Source organism: Mus pahari, chromosome 16, assembly GCF_900095145.1.
Source record: "Mus pahari chromosome 16, PAHARI_EIJ_v1.1, whole genome shotgun sequence".
Taxonomy (NCBI): domain Eukaryota; kingdom Metazoa; phylum Chordata; class Mammalia; order Rodentia; family Muridae; genus Mus; species Mus pahari.
In genome coordinates, this window is record NC_034605.1 from 57,685,723 (window position 1) to 57,704,458 (window position 18,736).

Sequence of the window (18,736 nt, forward strand, 5' to 3'; positions counted from 1 at the left end):
GGTTGGGAGAAAGGATCTCCTGGGAGCACAGTCCTAGAGACAGTGGCTCCAGCACCTCTGTGGAGACAGTGGCTCCAAAGATTGCTAATCCCTGGGGATGATTCAGTCATGGAAGCTGTAGGATAGTGGGGAGCCACGGTGTCCACACAAGCCTTCCATCCGTACTTTTCTAGGTGCTCAAAGCTGCTCGTGGGCATCTGCAGGTGAGCCCCCAGCTCAGGGGCACAGGGTGGACTCCTAGTACCTGCTACGCATCCTCCCACATCTACCAGATGGCTCTTTATAGAGGGAACATTCCATCTGTCTCTGCCCCATCTGCTGCCCCTTTCCATGGCTTCCCCTGGCACCTGTAATAAAGTGTTAGCATGGCTTTCGTGGGCCCACTGGCTCATTCCTTCCCAGATTCCAGCCTCACAACCCACTGTTCCTCTCTCAGCGCTCTTCCACACCGGCCTGTGGTTCCCATGAGGTTCCACCACAGGCCCTTTGCACGTACAGGGATCTCTGCCAAAGACACCCAGCTTCAGCTCCATTTGAGTTACAAGCCCTTCCCCTGCTGCCCTCCCCCTCCCACACAGTTATCATCATTACTAAGCAGCAGCAGCTAGACAGGTAAGTTAGGGTGTCGATCCCACTGCACCCCTTTGCAGGTTCCACATGGCTTTGGGGGACCAGCCCAGAACTCTGGAGATCTGGATCCTGCCTCCATGACACCTCTCAGATTCCACCGCCATCCCCTCCCAGCATCTCCACTTGATCCACCAAATCCCAGCCTCAGCTTTGGTAATTTTGTAACAGCCTGTAACCGCCAGAGCTGGATCCCCACAGGCGGAGATGCTTCACACTTGCAGTTACTTCCACGCGGGTGTTTTTCCCCAAGGTCTCTGTCTCAACTGAAGCAGCAGCACTTTCTCGGAAGTTCCCCTCACATCGTGCTTCCGCCATGCACCTCTCTCCTATGTTGCCCGTTTCTTCACAATCTAGAATTAGTTTATACTTCTCATCCATTTTGCCTCTGTCTTCCCTGGAACACTCCGTTCCAAGAAAACAGTCTCTATACCCAGCACGGGGGTCATGGGCAGGGGAGAAATGCAGTCTGAGTACTCCTTGACAGGAGTACTTGGGACCACAACTGTTTTAGATTTGGGAAATTCTTCTCAAATGTTGGATTATTTGTACAGATATAATGAGCTGTCTTGGGGTTAGACCCGAGACTAAACATGGAATTCATTTAGATTTACCTAGGCACCTGATACACGGTGCCTGAAGGTAATTTTATGCAATATTTTTACATAATTTGGAGCATGAAACAAAGTTTCATGGCATGGAATTTTCATGGTACAGTCATGTTGATGCATGAGAAGGTTTGCAGTTTTGGAGCATTTTAGATTTTAGATTTCAGATTTCAGCTTTAGGATGCTCAACCAGGACTTGAGTGAAGCACAGGAGTGGTTAGCAGATGAGTGGGTGTTGGCCTGGGAGATGTGGAGGTGGGGGTGGCGGGGGTATGTCCGTGTGCTTGTGGGCATGTATAAGGGGAGTGGACAGGACTCTGATGGAGAAGTGGCTTGCCCCAGAGCACACAGCTGACACCAACAGCAGGCTAGGATGAGCCCATGGCCTGCCTGCCTCCTGCCTTCAGTCTCTCACTGGCTTCTTGCGTTTGTTTCCTTTTTTTTCTTTGTGTGTAAATGTGCGCCACGCTGTCATTCCTTCTAGACAAGAAATTGACTTGAGAATCTCGTAGCTGATAATGCTCCAGGCTCCAGCTGCCACGTTGCAGCCTCAGTATGACTTCCTCTGGTTGCTAAACTCACTCCATTTCAGACCCCATCTAACTAGCCACTAGGGGTTGGTGAAACCGTGACCCTGCCTAGGTACAGTGCCGACCCATCCACAGGGTCACCTGCACTGCTGTCATTGCTGAGAGATCAGTGGTCTTTCTTTCTGGAAAGAGCTGAGCATCTTTTCCCATCCAGAAGCCACCAGGATAAAGGTCAGTGGGGCCTGTCCTCTGAGAACTCTGTGTTTGAGCTGAGCTCTATCACAGGCATCCCAGGGACATCCTTACACATGGCCAGGCTTCCATGAGCTATGGTACTGTCTGAGTGATGGTGCTGCTGGGGGAGGGAAGGGACACTGCCATGGCCTGGTCCTCTCCCTCATCACTGAGCACTAGATGGGAGGAAGGAGCAGGAACGGAGAGGGGAGCACATTGAGAAGAGGAGATGCCTTGCATCAGGCTCCAAGCCATTCCTAGCATGGGCTTCTCAGGTCAATGGAGGCTCTTCTCTGCTTCTGGAAAATTCCATCTTGGTGAAATCGATTTGAAGAACACATCAGGTGCCCATATCTTTGTTGGGTGATGAGGGGTGGAGGGAGCAGCATGACGGAGGGGGACAACAGTAAGATAACTAAGGGATGCCTAGGGAAGCCCTGGAGAGCCGAGTTCACACGCACCTGCACGTGTGGGGAGAAGGCTGGGCCAGTCTTCTACCTCAGGCTTTTCCTAGAGAAAGCCTGGGATGGGATAGATATCCTCCTCTTCCTCCTCCTCTTCCTCCTCCTCCTCCTCAACCTCTTCTTCCACCTCCACCTCCATCTCCTCCTTCTCCTCCTCCCCCTCCTCCCCTCCCCTCCCCCTTCCTCCTTCTCTTCCTCTTTCTCCTCCTTCCCACTCTTCCTTCTCTTCCTCTTCTTCCCCTTCTCTTCCTTTTCCTCTTCCTCCTTTTCCTCTTTCTCCTTCTCTTTCTCTTTTCCTTCTTTCTCTTCCTCCTCCTCTTCCTCCTCCTCCTCCTCTTCTTCCTCCTCTTCTTCCTCTTCCTCATCTTCCTTCCTCTTCCTCATCTTCCCTCCTCTTCCTTTTCCTCTTCCTCCTTTTCCTCTTTCTCCTTCTCTTCTTCCTGGTTTCCTTCCTCCTCTTCATCCTTGTCCTCTTCTTCCCCCTCTTCTCCCTCCTCTTCCTTTTTCTCTTCCCTCTCCTTTCTCTTTCTCCCCTTCCTCTTATCCTTCTTCGTCTTCTTTCTCCTCTTCTTTCTCCTCTTCTTTCTCCTCTTTTCCCTCATCTTCCTTCTCCTCCTCCTCTTCCTCTCCCTCTTCTTCCTTCTGTTCCTCTTCCCCTTTCGCCTCTTCATCTCATACAAAACGAAGTAGTCAAGTTAAATATGTAAAATTAAAAATCAATTTTTAAAGACATTTGCTGAGGGTGTGATATTTGAATGTGAGGGTTAGCTTTAACAGAGGTAGTCTTCAAAGCGAGTGGCAAGAAGGTCCAGGTCAGGCTATAAGATGATCCTAGCTGACATGGGAGGTCTGCAAAACTTCAATGCCTGCCTTAGACCTGGGAAGACAAAGCCTGAGGGATCCTTCACCCTGTTGAATTCCCTGGCACATAGCACCCAAGTTGTCTCTTCAGGCCTGGTGTTTCTTGAAGCTGCTTCCAAGATCCCACCCTCAGGAGGACCCAGTGATTTGTTCCGGAACTTGGAGAGCAAGAAGGGAAGGAGCCAGTCACAGTGGGAGCATTACGCTTGGCTGATCCCATAATGCCCAGCAGAGTGACAGCACCCACATGCTCCCGAGAGGGGGTTATTTTATTAACCAGATCGATTAAGCATCTCTCCTTCTAATTACTAGTTTAATTAACCTTGGCACACAGTATGCACCAGCCCTCAAGGGGCTGAGTCAGACTGCTGTGCTGGGCGAGCATCGGTGCTCTGCTCTTTGCTGCTGAGTGTGGCTGGCCCTCAGGGGCCTGGGAAGCAGGGGTTGAGGGTCAAGTGTTGGGAGCATGGGGGAGGTGCAGAGTGGAAAGTGGAGAGGAGGCATTCTAGGGGATCGTTTCATGGGTTCTGGGTTCCAACAGGGGCCTCTGCAATGCTCAACTTGAGTGATCTGGGCAGGTCACAGCCAAGTCAGCTTGAGCGGTCCCAGTTGGTTGATTTGCTCTGCGGGAAGTCTGGGATCCAGAATGCTTGGGTTCAGCTGCCAAAGGCTGGAGGGGAGGTAGAGGGCTGCCTCAGCCTTCTCATCTGTGAAATGAGCATTAGGGCTTCCCCAGGTCATGGTCAAGGTGTAATGCTTAATTAAGGGAGCCGGCTGAAGTTGAAGGATTCCAGTCCAGTCTACTTCCACCCGTTTGTTTACTGCTTCAGCGTGCATTTCCTGAATGTGATGCTCTAAAGGCTGAGCTCTCTGAGGGCCCGGTTGTCATCCATGTGTCTCCTTACACCCCTCCCTGCCCTCTGCCCTCTGTGCCCTGCACTAACACAGGCCTCCCAGATGCTACATCTGTGTGCCTGCATGGGGTGTACCTTCCTCCTTCACAGCCGTGGGCATGCAGTCATCTCAGAAGAAGCCCCCTACACACACACGTGCACAGTGACCACATGTGAAGACAGCTGCATGGCTCCTCTGTTTGAAAGCGGCCAGAGGCCAGGAGTGCCACTGACAGAATGCAGCAGGAAACAGCCCACAGCCCCTGGTAGCTGGGCTTTATATATTTATTTGTTTAAAGCTTATTAAAATCCTAACCCAGTCTCCTCTTCACGATGGCATGCTGTTGGAGTCTCCTGATGCCTGTGTGGGCTGTAGACAAGTATCTGCATATGTGTGAGGGAGGTGTGTGTGTGTGTGTGTGTGTGTGTGTGTGTGTGTGATATGAATGTGTATTTATATCCAGCTATGATTACCAGTGCATTTGTGCATCCCCATGCTTGTATGTGCATATCTGGGTGTGGGCTGGGTGTGTATGTGTGTCTGGGTGTGTGATTCTGGGTGTGGGTTGGGCTGATGTGTTTATTTATGTGTGTGTCACTAGTCACGGGCATAAGTAGTGTAGCTCGTACATCTTCACCCCTGTTGGTGGTGAGCGCATTTTTCAATCTATTTTTTTTTCTTGTCACCCCACAAGGAACCTTTGTAGATTGTATTTCTCTAACCATGCCTGAAATTTCTGAGATACACAGTGCATTGTGTATCTATTTTGCATAGCTTGTATATCTGTGCATTATAAAAAGAGACTTCTCCTGCCCTCCATGAGCTGCCTTCCTCCTTGTCTTAGAGTTTTACTGCTGTGAACAGATACCATGACCAAGGCAACTCTTATAAGGGACAACATTTAATTAGGACTGGCCTATAGGGTCAGAGGTTCAGTCCAGCATCACCAATTCGGGAACCTGGCAGATGTGCTATGGGAGGAGCTGAGAGTTCTACATCTTCATCTGAAGGCTGCTAGCAGAATACTGGCTTCCAGGCAGCTAGGATGAGGGCATTAAAGCCCATACCCACAGTGACACACCTACTCCAACAAGGCCACGCCCACTCCAACAGGGCAACACCTTCTAATAGTGCTACTCCCTGGCCCAAGCATCTTCAAACCATCACACTCCTGGAGGGTTGGACCATGCTATTGGAGTTCCTGCTTTGAGGCATGGGCTTCCTGCCCATGTGAGTGCAGGGTTCCAATTCTCCAGGGCCCACCAGAGACTTCTTAACACAGATTTCTGTAGGAGGATTGGATCTGGGGAGTGGGATAGTTAGTCAGAATACATTGTATGCCTGTATGAACTTCTCAAAGGATTAATACAAATGTTTTATATTTAAAAACAAGAAGCAAAGACTTCTAAAAACAAACAATCCAAAATGCCCAGAGGTTTCTGAGCACGTAGTCAGAAGACTTGGGGGGGACCAGAAACTCAGTTTCTGTGTTATTCTGAAGGGAGAGCTCTGGTGCCTCCATGAAAGGACCATCCAGTCTGAGCAGAGAGCATCTGCCGGGAGTCACTGGAGAATGTGGATGCCAGCCATAAAGAAGGAGGTCGAGGCCTCATTCTTAGGATCTCTGTCTACACCAACACTGCCTCTGTGAAGTGAGGGCTGCCCAAATAAAGCTGCCGGCTAGACAGAGACCTTCTCCTGACTAAAGAAACATGAAACATATAAGAGGTGTGTCCCCAAGACCAAGAGACTTTGCTGGAGTCAGGGACAAACACTCACCCAAGCGTCTGCAGTCCCATTTCTATCTGTTGCATAAGGCAATGGGTGTCCTTGGTGCTGACACAAGTCTTGCTTCTGTGAACCTCGGTCTCTGCCCAGCTCTGGGGAGGGACAGAGTCCGTCACAAGGACAGGTGCTAGGAGCTGTCCTCCACTCTGCCTTGCAGAGTGGCCCTGAGATTGCAGTAGGCGGCCTCTGACCTCTGCTGGAAGTTTCCAAGGACCTGGCAGCAAAACCGATCCAAATAGAAGAGCCCTACCTGGCCCTGCCCTCTGGTATTGGAGAGAAAAGCAGTGCCTTTGGAAGGCTGGAGCAGTGCCAGACTTCAGGCCTGGGTGTCTGAGTATCAGAGCACAGGGGACCGATTGATGCAGTATGGGCAGAACTCCAGCACAGGCTGATGGGAGCCTGAAAGAGGGAGGGAGAAGTGAGGAGCCCAGGAGTGTGCTGGCGAGGCTGGGAGCAGAGGTGTGTGTGTGAGGGAATGGCGGTGTGCAAGGGAAACACGGGGTATGTGTGAATGAAAGATGGAGGTGGAGGTAGAGGGAGCAGAAAAGGGTGCTGTGGTCGGGGCATGAGAAAGGCATCCCCATCCTTCTCTTAAGCCTTTAAAGCATCAGAGCATCTTGCTAATTGTTCATCTCCCAGAGACGCTAATGAAATTATTTCTGCGAAATACTCATCAGGTCATCTGCAGAGGGCACGGTGCCAAGCTTCAGCTCGGTCCAATCCCCCTCCTCCTTCTTGCGCTTCCTGCCCCCTGCTTTTTACATGAGCCTCTCAGCATGGAATTGCTCACCTCCAAACCTACCTGAAAGTGCCCAGTGGGGAAACTGGAAACTAAGCCTCCGTAGCCAGGGAAACCTTAGAGACTGAAATTCCATGGGTGTTGTAGGGCTAGGGAAGGTTGTCTTTGTGTGTGTTGGTGTGTGCATGCATATGTGTGTGTGTGTGTGTGTGTGTGTGTGTACTCAAATGTGTTGGCATGTATGTGTGCGTGCATGAGTGTGTCTACGTGTGTGTTTGTGTGCATGCATGTGTATATGCTCTCATGTGTGTGTATGTATGTGTGCATGCATGACTGTGTGCGTATGTGTGCATTTGTGTGCATGAGTGTGTGTGTGCTCTCATGTGTGTGCATGTGTTTGCATGCGTGAGTGTGGTGTGTGTGTGTGTGTGTTTGCATACATGAGTAATAGTTCATGAATCTTAGGACCATGTGTCTCTAATAAAACCATTTGTTAGACTCAGCAAACGTTTCTAGAGCAACTACAGGTTTGAATTTTTTACAGCTAAGGGGCATCAGGCAAGCTGTGCCCTCTCTGAGCCTCAATTTTGTGTCTGCACAACTTGGGTCTACTTTGCCAGGATTGTGAGAATTCAAAGAAACCAGGCAAAGGACAGAGTCCTAACCTGAGCATGCTGGGTGCTGTCCTTGGTCCTGGAACTGCTATCACAAAGGCATCCACTCTGTGCTAAGGTGCTGCCTGCTAGTCTGCTTTCTATTGTGATGGTGTGAACCACCGCCCAGCTTAGAGCAGTTTTTTATCTATATATAAAGGATAATTTCCTTTTTGGAAACAGGGTCTCATGCATCCTAGAGTAACCTCAAACTCACTGTATATCTGGGAAGACCTTGCATGGGTCCTTCTGTCTCCTCCTCATAGGTGCTGGTATTATAGGTTCCTGATACCTGCCTGGTTCTGCAGTGTTGGGACTTTGAGCATGCTCATCATGCAACTGACTGACTGAGCTGCATACCCAGACCTTACAAAGGATAATTATGTATCTTTTTTTTCTAAAGCAAATGACAGAAACCCAAATGGACTTACAATCAAAACAGGGACGTACTGGCTGAGAGAACAGAAGGATCCAGGGGTATTCCTAGTGGCTCCAGAAACATTTCTGGATGACACAGCACAGTTTTGGGGGGCTCCCTTCACGCTTGGCTGCTTTGTCCATGCCTCAGCCTCAGGCATGTCTGCTCATGCAGCCAGAGATTCATGTCCAGACCATGTCCATGAAGAAAGTAACTGTTTAGTTCCAACCAAAGTTCCAGAAATGAGCCTTGGTGAACGGGCTCAGACCAGTGTTCACTCCGTGCCTGACTCTGTAGTTCATGGGATCTTGGGTGTTGATCAGCAAGATAGAAGTTCGTTCCATGTTTTGGAACTGGGGCGGATAGAGCACATGAACTCTGTGTGCTGAAGGGCAGAAGGGGTGGTTCTTCAAATGAAACAAAGGGTGCTTCCAGGAGACGGAAGCTGGGTTCTCAGCAGTGGGGTGAGCTACAGGAGAGGGGAGTCAGAAGCTGAACTAAGTGGAGTGTTGCAGCCTGCAAAGCAGTCTTGAGTGGGAGGCTCCCTGATCTGTCCCCACCTCTGCCATCTGAGCCTCCACAGCAGGTGTGACACTGGCAAAGCCACCTCTCCTCTTTCTCCTGGCTTGCCTGAGTGCCTCTTAGAAAGAGACAGCTGAGGTGGGGGTCTCAGTGACTTAAAGGAGTTTGCCAATGTAACCAGCAGAGGATAAAGTGTTCAAGGGAGAAATGCAAATGGCAAAGTCTGGAACGAAGGAACAGCTTGGCTTCTAGGAAACTGGGCCTAGGCACAGCTGCAGATGTGGGATGCAGTGAGATCCCACCCCATGGACAGGCTGTGCTACAATAAGACTCCACCCCTCCACCCCCAAAAGGACAGGCTGTGCATATTACTGGGTGCTGCTCCCTGGCTTTGGGTCTGCCCTCCGTGCTCTCTCAGGTAAGGTCCTGGTTGTGGGTAAGAGTAGCAGGTCCTCTTTCAGGCCAAGCCACTGATGACTCTCAGGTGTTTCTCTAGAGTCCCTATTTTTCTGTCTCCTTGGTAGCCTGGGCCCTTGAGTGAATATGACCAGAAACAGAAGAGCCACAAAAGACAAATGAGAAATAAATCTTTGTTGATTAAAGCCACTGATACTTTGGGGACCATTTGTTACCATGACAAAACCTATTCTGACTGCTACACTGGCCTTTCCGTCTAGATAGAAAGAGAGGGGCTAAGAACTGAGAGGAGAAGAGATTCCTCAATTCTAACCCCAAAGAAGCTTTAGGAGGGAGAAATGTATGGACCACGGGCCCAGAAATCAAACCTCCTGGGACCCCTCTCAGCCAGCTTCGCAGTTCTGGGATAAGGTTGGTCCTTACCTAACTCTCAGCTGCCTCATCTGTGTAAAGTGGAAATACTGACTTAATGGGGTTCCATGTACTGCTTAGAGCAAACTACAGATGTAGGAAAGGGCATAACACCACCCAATAAACACACTACAACTTCCTCATATACACCATGCCCTATCGCCAACCGCCTCCCTTCACTGTCCAAACCCCAAGCCGTCAATGTGTCTTCCACAATGTGACCCCAAATTCAGATCCAGGAGAGCACTGTAGGGTATTAATAGAATCCAGGAGACTAACCTGGGCATACAACAACTGCTCTCTCTCACACACACACCACACACACTCACACAAACACTCACACCACACACAAACATACACACACACACACACACACACACACACACACCGGAGCAGCCTGTAGATCAGCTCCACTCTCTAATGTGTTTGTCTAAAAAGCTGAAGTTGGGGAGTATAATGATCTGGGTAAAAGAGGTTATAAATACACACATGTATTAAAAATCAATTTTAGGGCCACCAAGATGCCTCAGTGAATAAAGGGGTTTGCCATCAAGCCTTACAACCTGGCTTTCATCCCTGAATCTCACATAAGGAGAGAAATGACTCTCGCAAGCTGTTTTCTGACTTCCACACAGGCACTATGCAATGCACTCACATGCACACGCACACACACGTGCACATGCACACACACACACATCTTTAAAATTTTTTTTCCCAGACAACAGCTTCTATTGAAAATTGGAAACAAAACCAACTGGGTCCCCAACTCCCCACCCCCACAACAGGCACCTAGAACAAGAGAGCCATTTCAATGTGATCCTGTGTCCTGTCTCCCTGACTGTCTGGCCCTGAGGCCCAAAATCTGTACATGCACATCTAGAGCTTTGGTTGCGAATAGATACACACACATATATACATATGCAGATATATACATATGCAGATATATACACACATACGAGAGAGCAGAAGAAAGCAAAACATTTTTCATAACCTTCTCTATAAAAAGTATGAAACAAAAGACAGACCGAGAGAGGGCCTCGTGTCTCAAGAAATATAGGAGAGCTCATATCTCTTTGTGGAAGCTAAGACCATTCTTATATCGTCTGGCCTGCAGCACCAATTTATATTATCGATCGGCGCTGGAGGCGTTTGAGTGTGTGACCGTCTTCACCCTTCTCATTCTCCTCCTGGCCAGGAGTGGGACCCTCTTTTTCAGATCCCTCGCTCTGTGCACACCGAGAGCATTTATTTTCCTTCTGTAGGGCAGCCTTCTGTTTATTTTAACCAGCTTAGGGAATGGGGGTGGGGAATAGGAGATCCTCCAGCGGTCATTCTGCTACGATCCAGAGACGCCCGTGACTTGCCCAAGGTCACAGAGCCAGAAGAATGTGACACTTCGATTCTACCCCAGGAGTTTGTAGCTCCCAAAACCCTTCTGGTTCCTGCATCACGCCCACGTCTCCAGCGCCGCGCGCGCTCCGGGCGCAAACAACACGACGCTCCTTACAGGCTGCGCTGCGCCCTAAGGTTGTTTCCTTTGGGCCAACGGCGTGGAGGGATTAAGAAAGCTTGGGGCCACGCTGCTGCTCTTGCCCCTGAAGCCCATCAGGCTGTCTTGGGGCGGCGGATGGTGAGACGGTGGGGGCCTGGCGGCTCCTGCGCGCCGGCTGGGCCCCCGGACCTCTCCTGCAGTCCCCCATCCAAGCCGCCCGCCGGCTGCCTACCACGGCGCTGACGACCTCGGAGCGCAGCCGGGAGGCAGGGGTGCAAGCAGGGACTGCAGCGGAACCTGCCTGGGGCACTCCAGAGTCGAGCTGCTCTCTGCAGGCTGGCGCTGCGCCGGGGTCGCCGCAGCCCGGGGCCCCTCCCGGGCCACCTGTGCGCCGACTGGCGGACCGGGGTGATGCCGGATCCGGAAAAGCAATCCACTCCGGGTTCCAGAGTCCTGTCTCTGTCCCTGGAGACCGAGAGGGGTGGTGGGAGGCCTCCCCGCCCACTACCCCAGCTCCTCCCTGGGGGAGCCTCAGGCGTTGCCCGAAGGGATCCCCAGTGCCGGGGGTGGCCCGCGCTCGCAGCGCCGCCCGGCCCCTCCTCCCCCGCCCCGCCCCGCCTCCGCCCCGCTCCGCCGCTCCAGTCCGGATTTTGCGGCGCCCGCCGGCCCGCTCCCCGGCTGCGGGCTCCGCGCGGCGGCTGGCTCGGTGCGCGGCGCGGCTGGCGCTGCGCTCCGCCCCGGCTGCATTGCTGCGCTCCGGGTGCCCAGGGGAGCCACGCGCCGCGTGCGCCCCGCAGCCGGCCGCCCGGAGGCAGCGCCGTCCTCTGGCATGGGCCCCGGGGGCGCCCCAAGGTGGGGCTCTCGGCTGAGGCGCTGATAGCCTCTCTCCCGCCCGCGGGGCCCCTAGTCCAGCCCGCTCGTCCGCCCGCGGCCATGGCCGTCCGGCCCGGCCTGTGGCCAGCGCTCCTGGGCATAGTCCTCGCCGCCTGGCTTCGTGGTTCGGGTGAGTCACGCCGCGCGCGCTCTGGGGAGGCTTGCGGGGGACCGTGCGCGCGAACGCTTAGCTCTGGGGAGGAGATGGCCGTGACCCGCGCGGCCGACCCGTCTGAGAGCCCCCGGAGGCCAAACTTTGCCGGGCAGGACACGGGGGCCGCCACTCGCTGCTGCGCAGCTTCCCGGTGCGCTCTCCCGGAAGCCTGGGTTCTGCCAAGTCCAGGAACAGCTGTCAGCGCACGGGGCTGGCGAGTGTAGACGCCCCACGCCTCCGGGTGGGGGAAGTTTGCTGGTTTCACGGCCCGGGAGAATGATGGTGGGGGGGCGACGGCGGTTTGGAATAATCCAGGAAAGACAAGACTTGAAGGACTCAAGGCCATATGCTAGTGCTCAGAAAATGGGGTGTGTGCAGGGCAGGTGTGTGTGTGTGGTGGTGGCGGAGGGGGGGGGGGCTAAGACAGCTAAGACAGCTCTTCCAGGTAGGACAGCCCCAAACAGCCACTCACAATTTCTAGCTTGGCACCTGGCCTCTGCCCACGTCTAGAACATAGTGTCCTCCTCTGTCCCCACCACACACAGGCTTGCACACGCACACACTCAGGCGTGGAGGCATCCAACAGCCCCCAGCTCTTGCAGCCGGTAGTCAAAGCACTGGGGCCCCTGTGGTGGCCTGTGGCTCCTGGCCTCGCTGCTGAAGGCGGGAGGGGGAAAGAGGAGGGAGAAGGGGAGTTGTTTGCTGTTGGCTGTTGGTTGGCGGGCTCTGAGAACCTCTCAGAAACTCCACAGCCCTGCAGTCTCCCCGCGTGTCTTGTTGGCCACCCTAAGCAGCCCCTTCATAACCCAGCCTTTTAGCTCACCTCCTTGCCGTGAGGGGCCTGGGGAGCTTTGTCTGCTCTTCCAAAGCCCGCACCTAGACCGAGCTGTGGGGGTCCCTAATCTCCTGGCCCCCCCGGCGCTTTGGCAGCGCTGAGCTTCTGGGTATTGGGAGGGGTGCCTGAGCAATTCTCGGTGCTTGATGCCCCCAGAGCCTGCTTCCCGGGAGGTGATCCCTAGGCTGGCAGGGCCACAGTTTCTCCTAAGGGTGTGGATTTCTGAACTGCCAACCCAGAAAGATGAGAGCTCCATCAAGGACCAGATGATTAAGGTCGATGGCTGGTTCCTTGAAGAATTTCTGCGTACTGCATCCTTCACCCACCACTGCCTCGACTGCCCTCCCCATCCTGCCCCCTAAGTCCTCCACTTGGTCCCTCCTGCTCTGCCTCCCTCCCCTGTCAATGCACCCTAAATCCTCACTTTAACCGGCCCTTCTTCCTAATGGCCTCCCCTTTTAATCCCGACAAACCCCCAGGTTGGACTGTCTGCTGCTGGCTGTGTCCTCATGTTGTATATGTTAGCTTTAGGGGTGTGAAGTTGCAGGACTGGCCATGGTCATGAGCTGGGGGTGTCAGAGGAGGTACTGCCAGATACTGAATGGGTGCCCAGGAAATGTTTACTGAGTTGCATGTGTGTGAGAGGGGTTGTGTGGTCAGAGCTGCATTTTGCCACGTGAGCACGTGGGTGGGAATGGCGTGGACTGACATGTGTCCTGGGTAATGGGGGTGGGGGGCGCCACTGATGTGGCATGGGTAGCGCTGTCATGTGTGCAGTCAGATGAGTACTAACATGCTGTATGCGTGTGGTCGTTGCATGCTACTGCACCAGTGAGCCTTACAGACAGGGGCGACAGACACTTGTAGGTGAGGGCACTAAAAGCAGGAATGAAGGATTGCACCTCAAGAAGAACTGCATTGCCCATTGGGAGGACACCTGTTGGGGCCTGGCCTGAGGTTTCCCAGGGCTGACAGACAGGTGGGCATGAGTGCTTCAGAGCTACCTGGATCAGAGCCTGTCCCGGGCATTAACTCTCTAGCTGTGGGAGGGGCTGCTGAAAGGTATGGGGGTAGGAGTGGCCCCACTTCTCAAAGAGAACCCATCTCACCCTCCCCGCACAGGCTCTGGGCATGTGTGGACAGATACCTAGGTAGGGCTGCCCCTGCCATGACCCTACTACACCCCTGCATCTGCTTATCAGTTCCTTGGCAACAGCAGCTGGTGGAAAATGTATCTGAGAGTGGCTGGGGGGGGGGGGGTGGTGAGCCGGGGGGCCTTGGGGGGTGGGTGGGGGGTGGGGGGGGGGGGGGGGATGGTCAGCCAGGCAGACTTGAGGGGTATGGCTGGATGTGTGTGTGTGTGTGTGTGTGTGTGAGAGAGAGAGAGAGAGAGAGAGAGAGAGAGAGAGAGAGTGGGGGTGGCTTAGGACTGCTGAGCCAATTCAGACTCTGCCCCCCCCCCAGGCCAAGCGCCTACCTATCCTTTGTCGTCCAGCGTTACACACTACCACTTACAAAAGCCATCCCTCAGCACAAATGCACCTGGGCATACCCCCCTCCCCCGTCTTCGCCTGCACACACAGACACCCACCTGCCGTGACAGATTGTCCCTTTTATGGCTCTGCCAGTTACACAGCCGGGCCGGCGCATACAACTCCTCACCCTTCGTGTCTTCTTGTCTTGGGTGCCCCCTAGACAGTACCATGCCTAGGGAGGAGAGGCATGGGGGGCAGGCTCTCCTGGAATGTATGAGCTGGGGGGCACCAGGCTCGGACATTGCCCTTGTCCCTCTCCCGCCCACCCCTGTTCCTGTCATCGGGGCTGCCGGACTTCCTGCCCACCTCCACTCTGGGCTGACAGGACTGTGGAGGAGGCCATCACTCCGGGGCAGAAAGCACCGTGTTCTTGCTCCTCGCACATGGGGTAGGCTGCTGTAGATGCTGCAGGACAGAAGTGATCCTTTCCCTGGCCTGTTTGCCCATGTTGGAAAAGGCTTTCTTCCAGGGGGCCAGGATAAGTATTGACCTGGGTGCAAAAGCTCCAACCCAGGGGCCTGAGAGCAGCCACCTTTGACCCGTGTCACATCATTTTTCCTGAGTCTCAGGCTTGCAGGGTTAAGCTATAGCTTGGGGTGCACAGCCCTTTTAGGTGAAGGCCCCAATGCTGCCACCTAGGAACCTGTTCTGTGCACACAAAAGCCAGGCCCTCTCATACCAAGCCTCCAGGATTCCGTTGTCCCCTCTTCCCAGGTACCCTGTCATGGCTGCCTTCCCTCACCCCAGCCTAGAGGGGGCGGGAACTTTACTCTCTCCCTTGGCTCTCCCCTCTCCTTCACGCTTCACATCTAATCTGTCACCAAGTCATCAAGCTCAGTGCTACTTGTGACATTGCTGTGTCCCTAGCCTTCTCTGCTTCCTCCCATTCCCTTTATCTCCTTTATCTCCCACCTGACTCGCCATGGTGGCCATCCCCCCCCCCCACTCATCCCCTCCTCTTCTCAGCCCAAGGTCTCTGGAAGCGTAATGTGAGGCTCTCCAGGGCCTGCAGGTAGAGTCTCAGTCCATGGGCATGGGGGGATGAAGGAAACACCTGATCCATGCACCCAGAGGTCGGCTGCATCGCTGGGCTCTGCCTGCTGCTGGGCTTAGCTCTAGCAGACTAGCTGTTTCCAGCCTCAGGATGTAGTGCCACCTGGCCTTGGCAGTGTGCTTCCCGCTTGGCATCCTAGCTCCTTGCCTTTGTCCTGATCCTGGCTGGGCCACCTTATTGCTGCTAGTCTCTCAGCCTATCCAGCCTTGAGCTGGAGGTCTCCCCCAAAGCACCCCGAGTTCCTCCTCCACAGTTCCTCTTCCATGGGGCTCGGTGATGGATAAGCTAAAGGAAGTCAGAAGCCTCTGGTCCTGACCCTTCCTTCTCCAGGGTTTCCCCAATATAGCCATTGCCTGCAACATTGTATCCCATGCTCTCAGCCCTTGACATGCTCTGAATCACTGCCAGCCAGCTGTTTAATGCTTCTCTTCCTGTCCTTGGTTGGAGTTTAGGCTTGCAGGCCAAGCAGGGAGGCAGAGAGGAATTTAATCCACTTCAACAGTGGTTCATCCTTATTCCTGACTGTGAACTTCCCCACCCTGTCAGAGTCAGGGCTGGGAAGATCAAGCCTCCCATGGGGGCAGGCACCGTGCCCAGGACACACATATATGTAGATGCAAGTACATGTTAGGGAACCACCCACAAAAGTTGTGCCCGTGTCTGTTGAGCAGGTATTTTCCAGTGGGTACTGTCTCCGTCCTGACATCAATTTCCTGAGAGTGGTATTTTCTTGTGCAAATAGAGTTGATGCCAAGATTTGGGTTTCTATGTACATCACCACTGTGGTTTCTGACCCCAAGACTGGGTGACTGAGCCTCAGTGTCCCTTGCCACTCAGGAGGGAGCTCAGCTTTCTATAGTCATCCCTACTAGTTTTCTTCTTTCTCTTACCTGCCGCCCATGCGGGTCCTCTTCTCTTAGGGGACGTCTGGACTCTTTCTACATGTACAACAGGGCAGGGACATTAGAGGCAAATAGAGTCTTGCAATCTATACCTCAAGTCACTGGACAAGTAATGGTAACTTCCCAGCCAGCTTCCACATCTGTAGATGGGGGTCTCTTATTCCTTGGTTAATGGTAGTGACCTGTTCCCAGAGTGCACTGCAGCATTTTACAGGTGCTCAGGGCCTCTTGCTTCTGCCTCCATTTTTCCCTGGCACTGGAGACAATGGGTTAGAACAAGAGCTGGGCCTTAGGTTGCAGCAGGGCCCAGGCTCAGACACAGGACAGAAGAGGCTTTGTGTGAACAACAGCACTCTGTATCCATCCCTCTTGGGCTCGAAGGCTTTTGTTTGGCAAGTTCTTGCCATCAAATTTTCAGCTCATCCTGTCCTGGGACCTGCCAACCTCATCTCTGAAATACAGGGTGTGGTTATAATCCCTGGGTAGATGTGAATCCTAGTGTGGGCTCTGCCATTGGATTGCTGCATGATGTTGGACCAGTCACTCAAGCTGTCTGATTGAACTTGATGGCTTGCCTCAGGCAGAGGCTGATGCCCAGGGAAACTGGCCCCTGGAACCTGGGGTAGCCTGAGCACACAGTTGCAGGCTCTCCCAGGAACTGTTCACACCTACCTAAGACACTATCAGCCCTGGCAAAGGCTGGTTGTGTTGCCCAGGAGCCAGGTGGGTAGTGGGACAGAGCCAAAGGTGACTGAAAGGAAAAGTAAGGAAGTTGGTTCCTGCTGCAGCTGCTGAACAGCTCCAGTATTTAACAGGGACCCCCCCAGGTCAGGATGCTAGAGTTGGGGGCCTGCCCCCTTTTTCAGACACTGATGCCAAAGGCCACAGGAAGGTTTTGACTATATCCCAGGCAGCTGGGGGAGTTGGTGGAGGTGGGAGTTGGCAAGCTCTGGGGACTGGGTCTGAGCCAAGGCCAGGAGGCATGGGGTTGCTTAAGGGTACAAATTTACATAGCCAAGTACACAGCCATCCCTTATCAGCTGCTCCTAGGATCCTGTGCCCTTGATACCTGCCATTGCCTCTTAATCCTTGCCCTGGATCCTGCGCCTCCCTGCACCTCTTCACTTTCAGTGTGCAACATTCATCCTAAGGGACTCATCTTACAGGGGCTCTGTGCCATCACCAAGGGAAGCAGTTGAGTGTGTTAGGCAGGGCAGGAGGTTCCATCCTCTGGGTAGGAACCAGGGGAGTCTGGCTGTCTAGGGAGGACAGAGCAGAGGGACTAGATGGAGGTAGCCTAAGGGGAGGGTCTCGAAGGCAGGGCATAGAGAAGCCATTTCCCCCTTTTTAGCTGTGGTTGCTGACAGGCTCAAGTCTAGCCTGGCTTAAGATTATGGGTCCAGAGAGAGAGACTCAGTGGATTCTGGGGAGGCCTGAGTGGCAGCTGCTCCTTACAGAAGACCATAAAGGGGGGACTAAAGTCTTCGGGCCCATTTTGGTAGGGGAGGAACCCTGAGAATCCTGCCTCTTAATTGGATCATGGCGGGAGTACCAGAGATGAGCCATCGCTTTGACTGGAGAGCCCCCAAAGCCTGGCTTCTCCTCAGTCTGGATGTCTCTCTAGAAGATTCAGGGTCACCTTGAGCTCCAGGCAAATACACGGCTGATTGGGGAAGGAAGGGCTAGGGCGTCTGCCTGTATTGACATACCTGAGGGACGGACGGTGCAAGGACCTTGAAAAGGGGACTCTTGTCCCGGTATCCCACCCTGACCCTAAAGCCAGGTTGCAAAGTGAACTCTTGGTGTCCCTCCCTAGAATGCCCACCCGGGATCATATAAGGGGAGTAGCCCCCGATTAGACTCCACCCTCTCCTAGTTGGGGCGGAGCCCGACGAAGCCCAGGCATTGAAGATCCTCCCCAGGTCTGCGTTTCTTTCCCACTCCTTCTCCCCTTCTCTCGTGATCGTGATCGTGCCCGCTGTGTGACCCGACCCACAGCCTCCAGACCCGTTCACCCCTCCCTGCGACGCGACCGTCAAGGTGGCTGGGTGGGCGGGGTTCCTCCAGCCGGCTAGGCTGCGGGACACGTGGGCGGCTGTGGCCCGCAGTTGCCCAAGCCAGTGAGCCCCAGGGCCCGGGATGCAATTAGCTGCTGCGGGAGGGGCGCGCCCATCGGGCGGCGTCCGGGCGGGCGGGAGGCCTGCGCTGTGGTCCCCGCCTCGCGCGGCCTAATTAATGCGTGGCGAGCTGGGGCCGAGCCGGGAAGGGGCGGGATCCCTCCGCCCGCCAGCCCGCCCGCGGCCGCCCGCAGGATTAGCGGCTCTTTGTTCAGGGTCTGTTAACAAGTTCCCGGCTGAGCGCTTGGCTGCCGCCTGGGGAGCTCTGTCCAGCCTCCGCCCGGTCTACAGCCTGTCCCCTACCTTCTGTGCCCCGACCTCTTAGACGTGGGGTGAGGGATGTCGTCCCAGACCCGAGGCAGGAGGATGCCTCCCACACTGTCCAAGGGTCTCGTGTAGGCGGAGGCCATCATTCCCATTTTGCAGATGAGGCAGCACCCCACTTGCTCCCAAACCCAGCATTCTAGGCAGGCTGGAGCCCCAGTCTAGAGCTCTCACTCATTTTTTTTTTTTTTTTTTTTTTGAATCAGGCTTTTTCTATTATGTATCTTATTCATTTACATTTCAAATGCTTTAGATCAAGCTGGGCTCGAACAGAGATCCTCCTG

General features: G+C 54.0%; 1 protein-coding gene across 2 annotated transcripts in view; it reads left to right on the forward strand.

The window, feature by feature from the left end:
* Positions 1–11,346: 11,346 nt before the first annotated feature.
* Unc5a (unc-5 netrin receptor A) overlaps positions 11,347–18,736 on the forward strand; it is a 57,814-nt gene continuing 50,424 nt past the window's right edge. The window contains exon 1 of one of the 2 annotated variants that reach the window (XM_021216068.1): positions 11,347–11,661. In XM_021216068.1, the coding sequence (XP_021071727.1) occupies positions 11,592–11,661 (70 nt within the window). In that variant the 5' untranslated portion in view covers positions 11,347–11,591. The remainder of the gene's footprint in view (positions 11,662–18,736) is intronic. The other variant, XM_021216067.2, reaches the window with a different exon arrangement.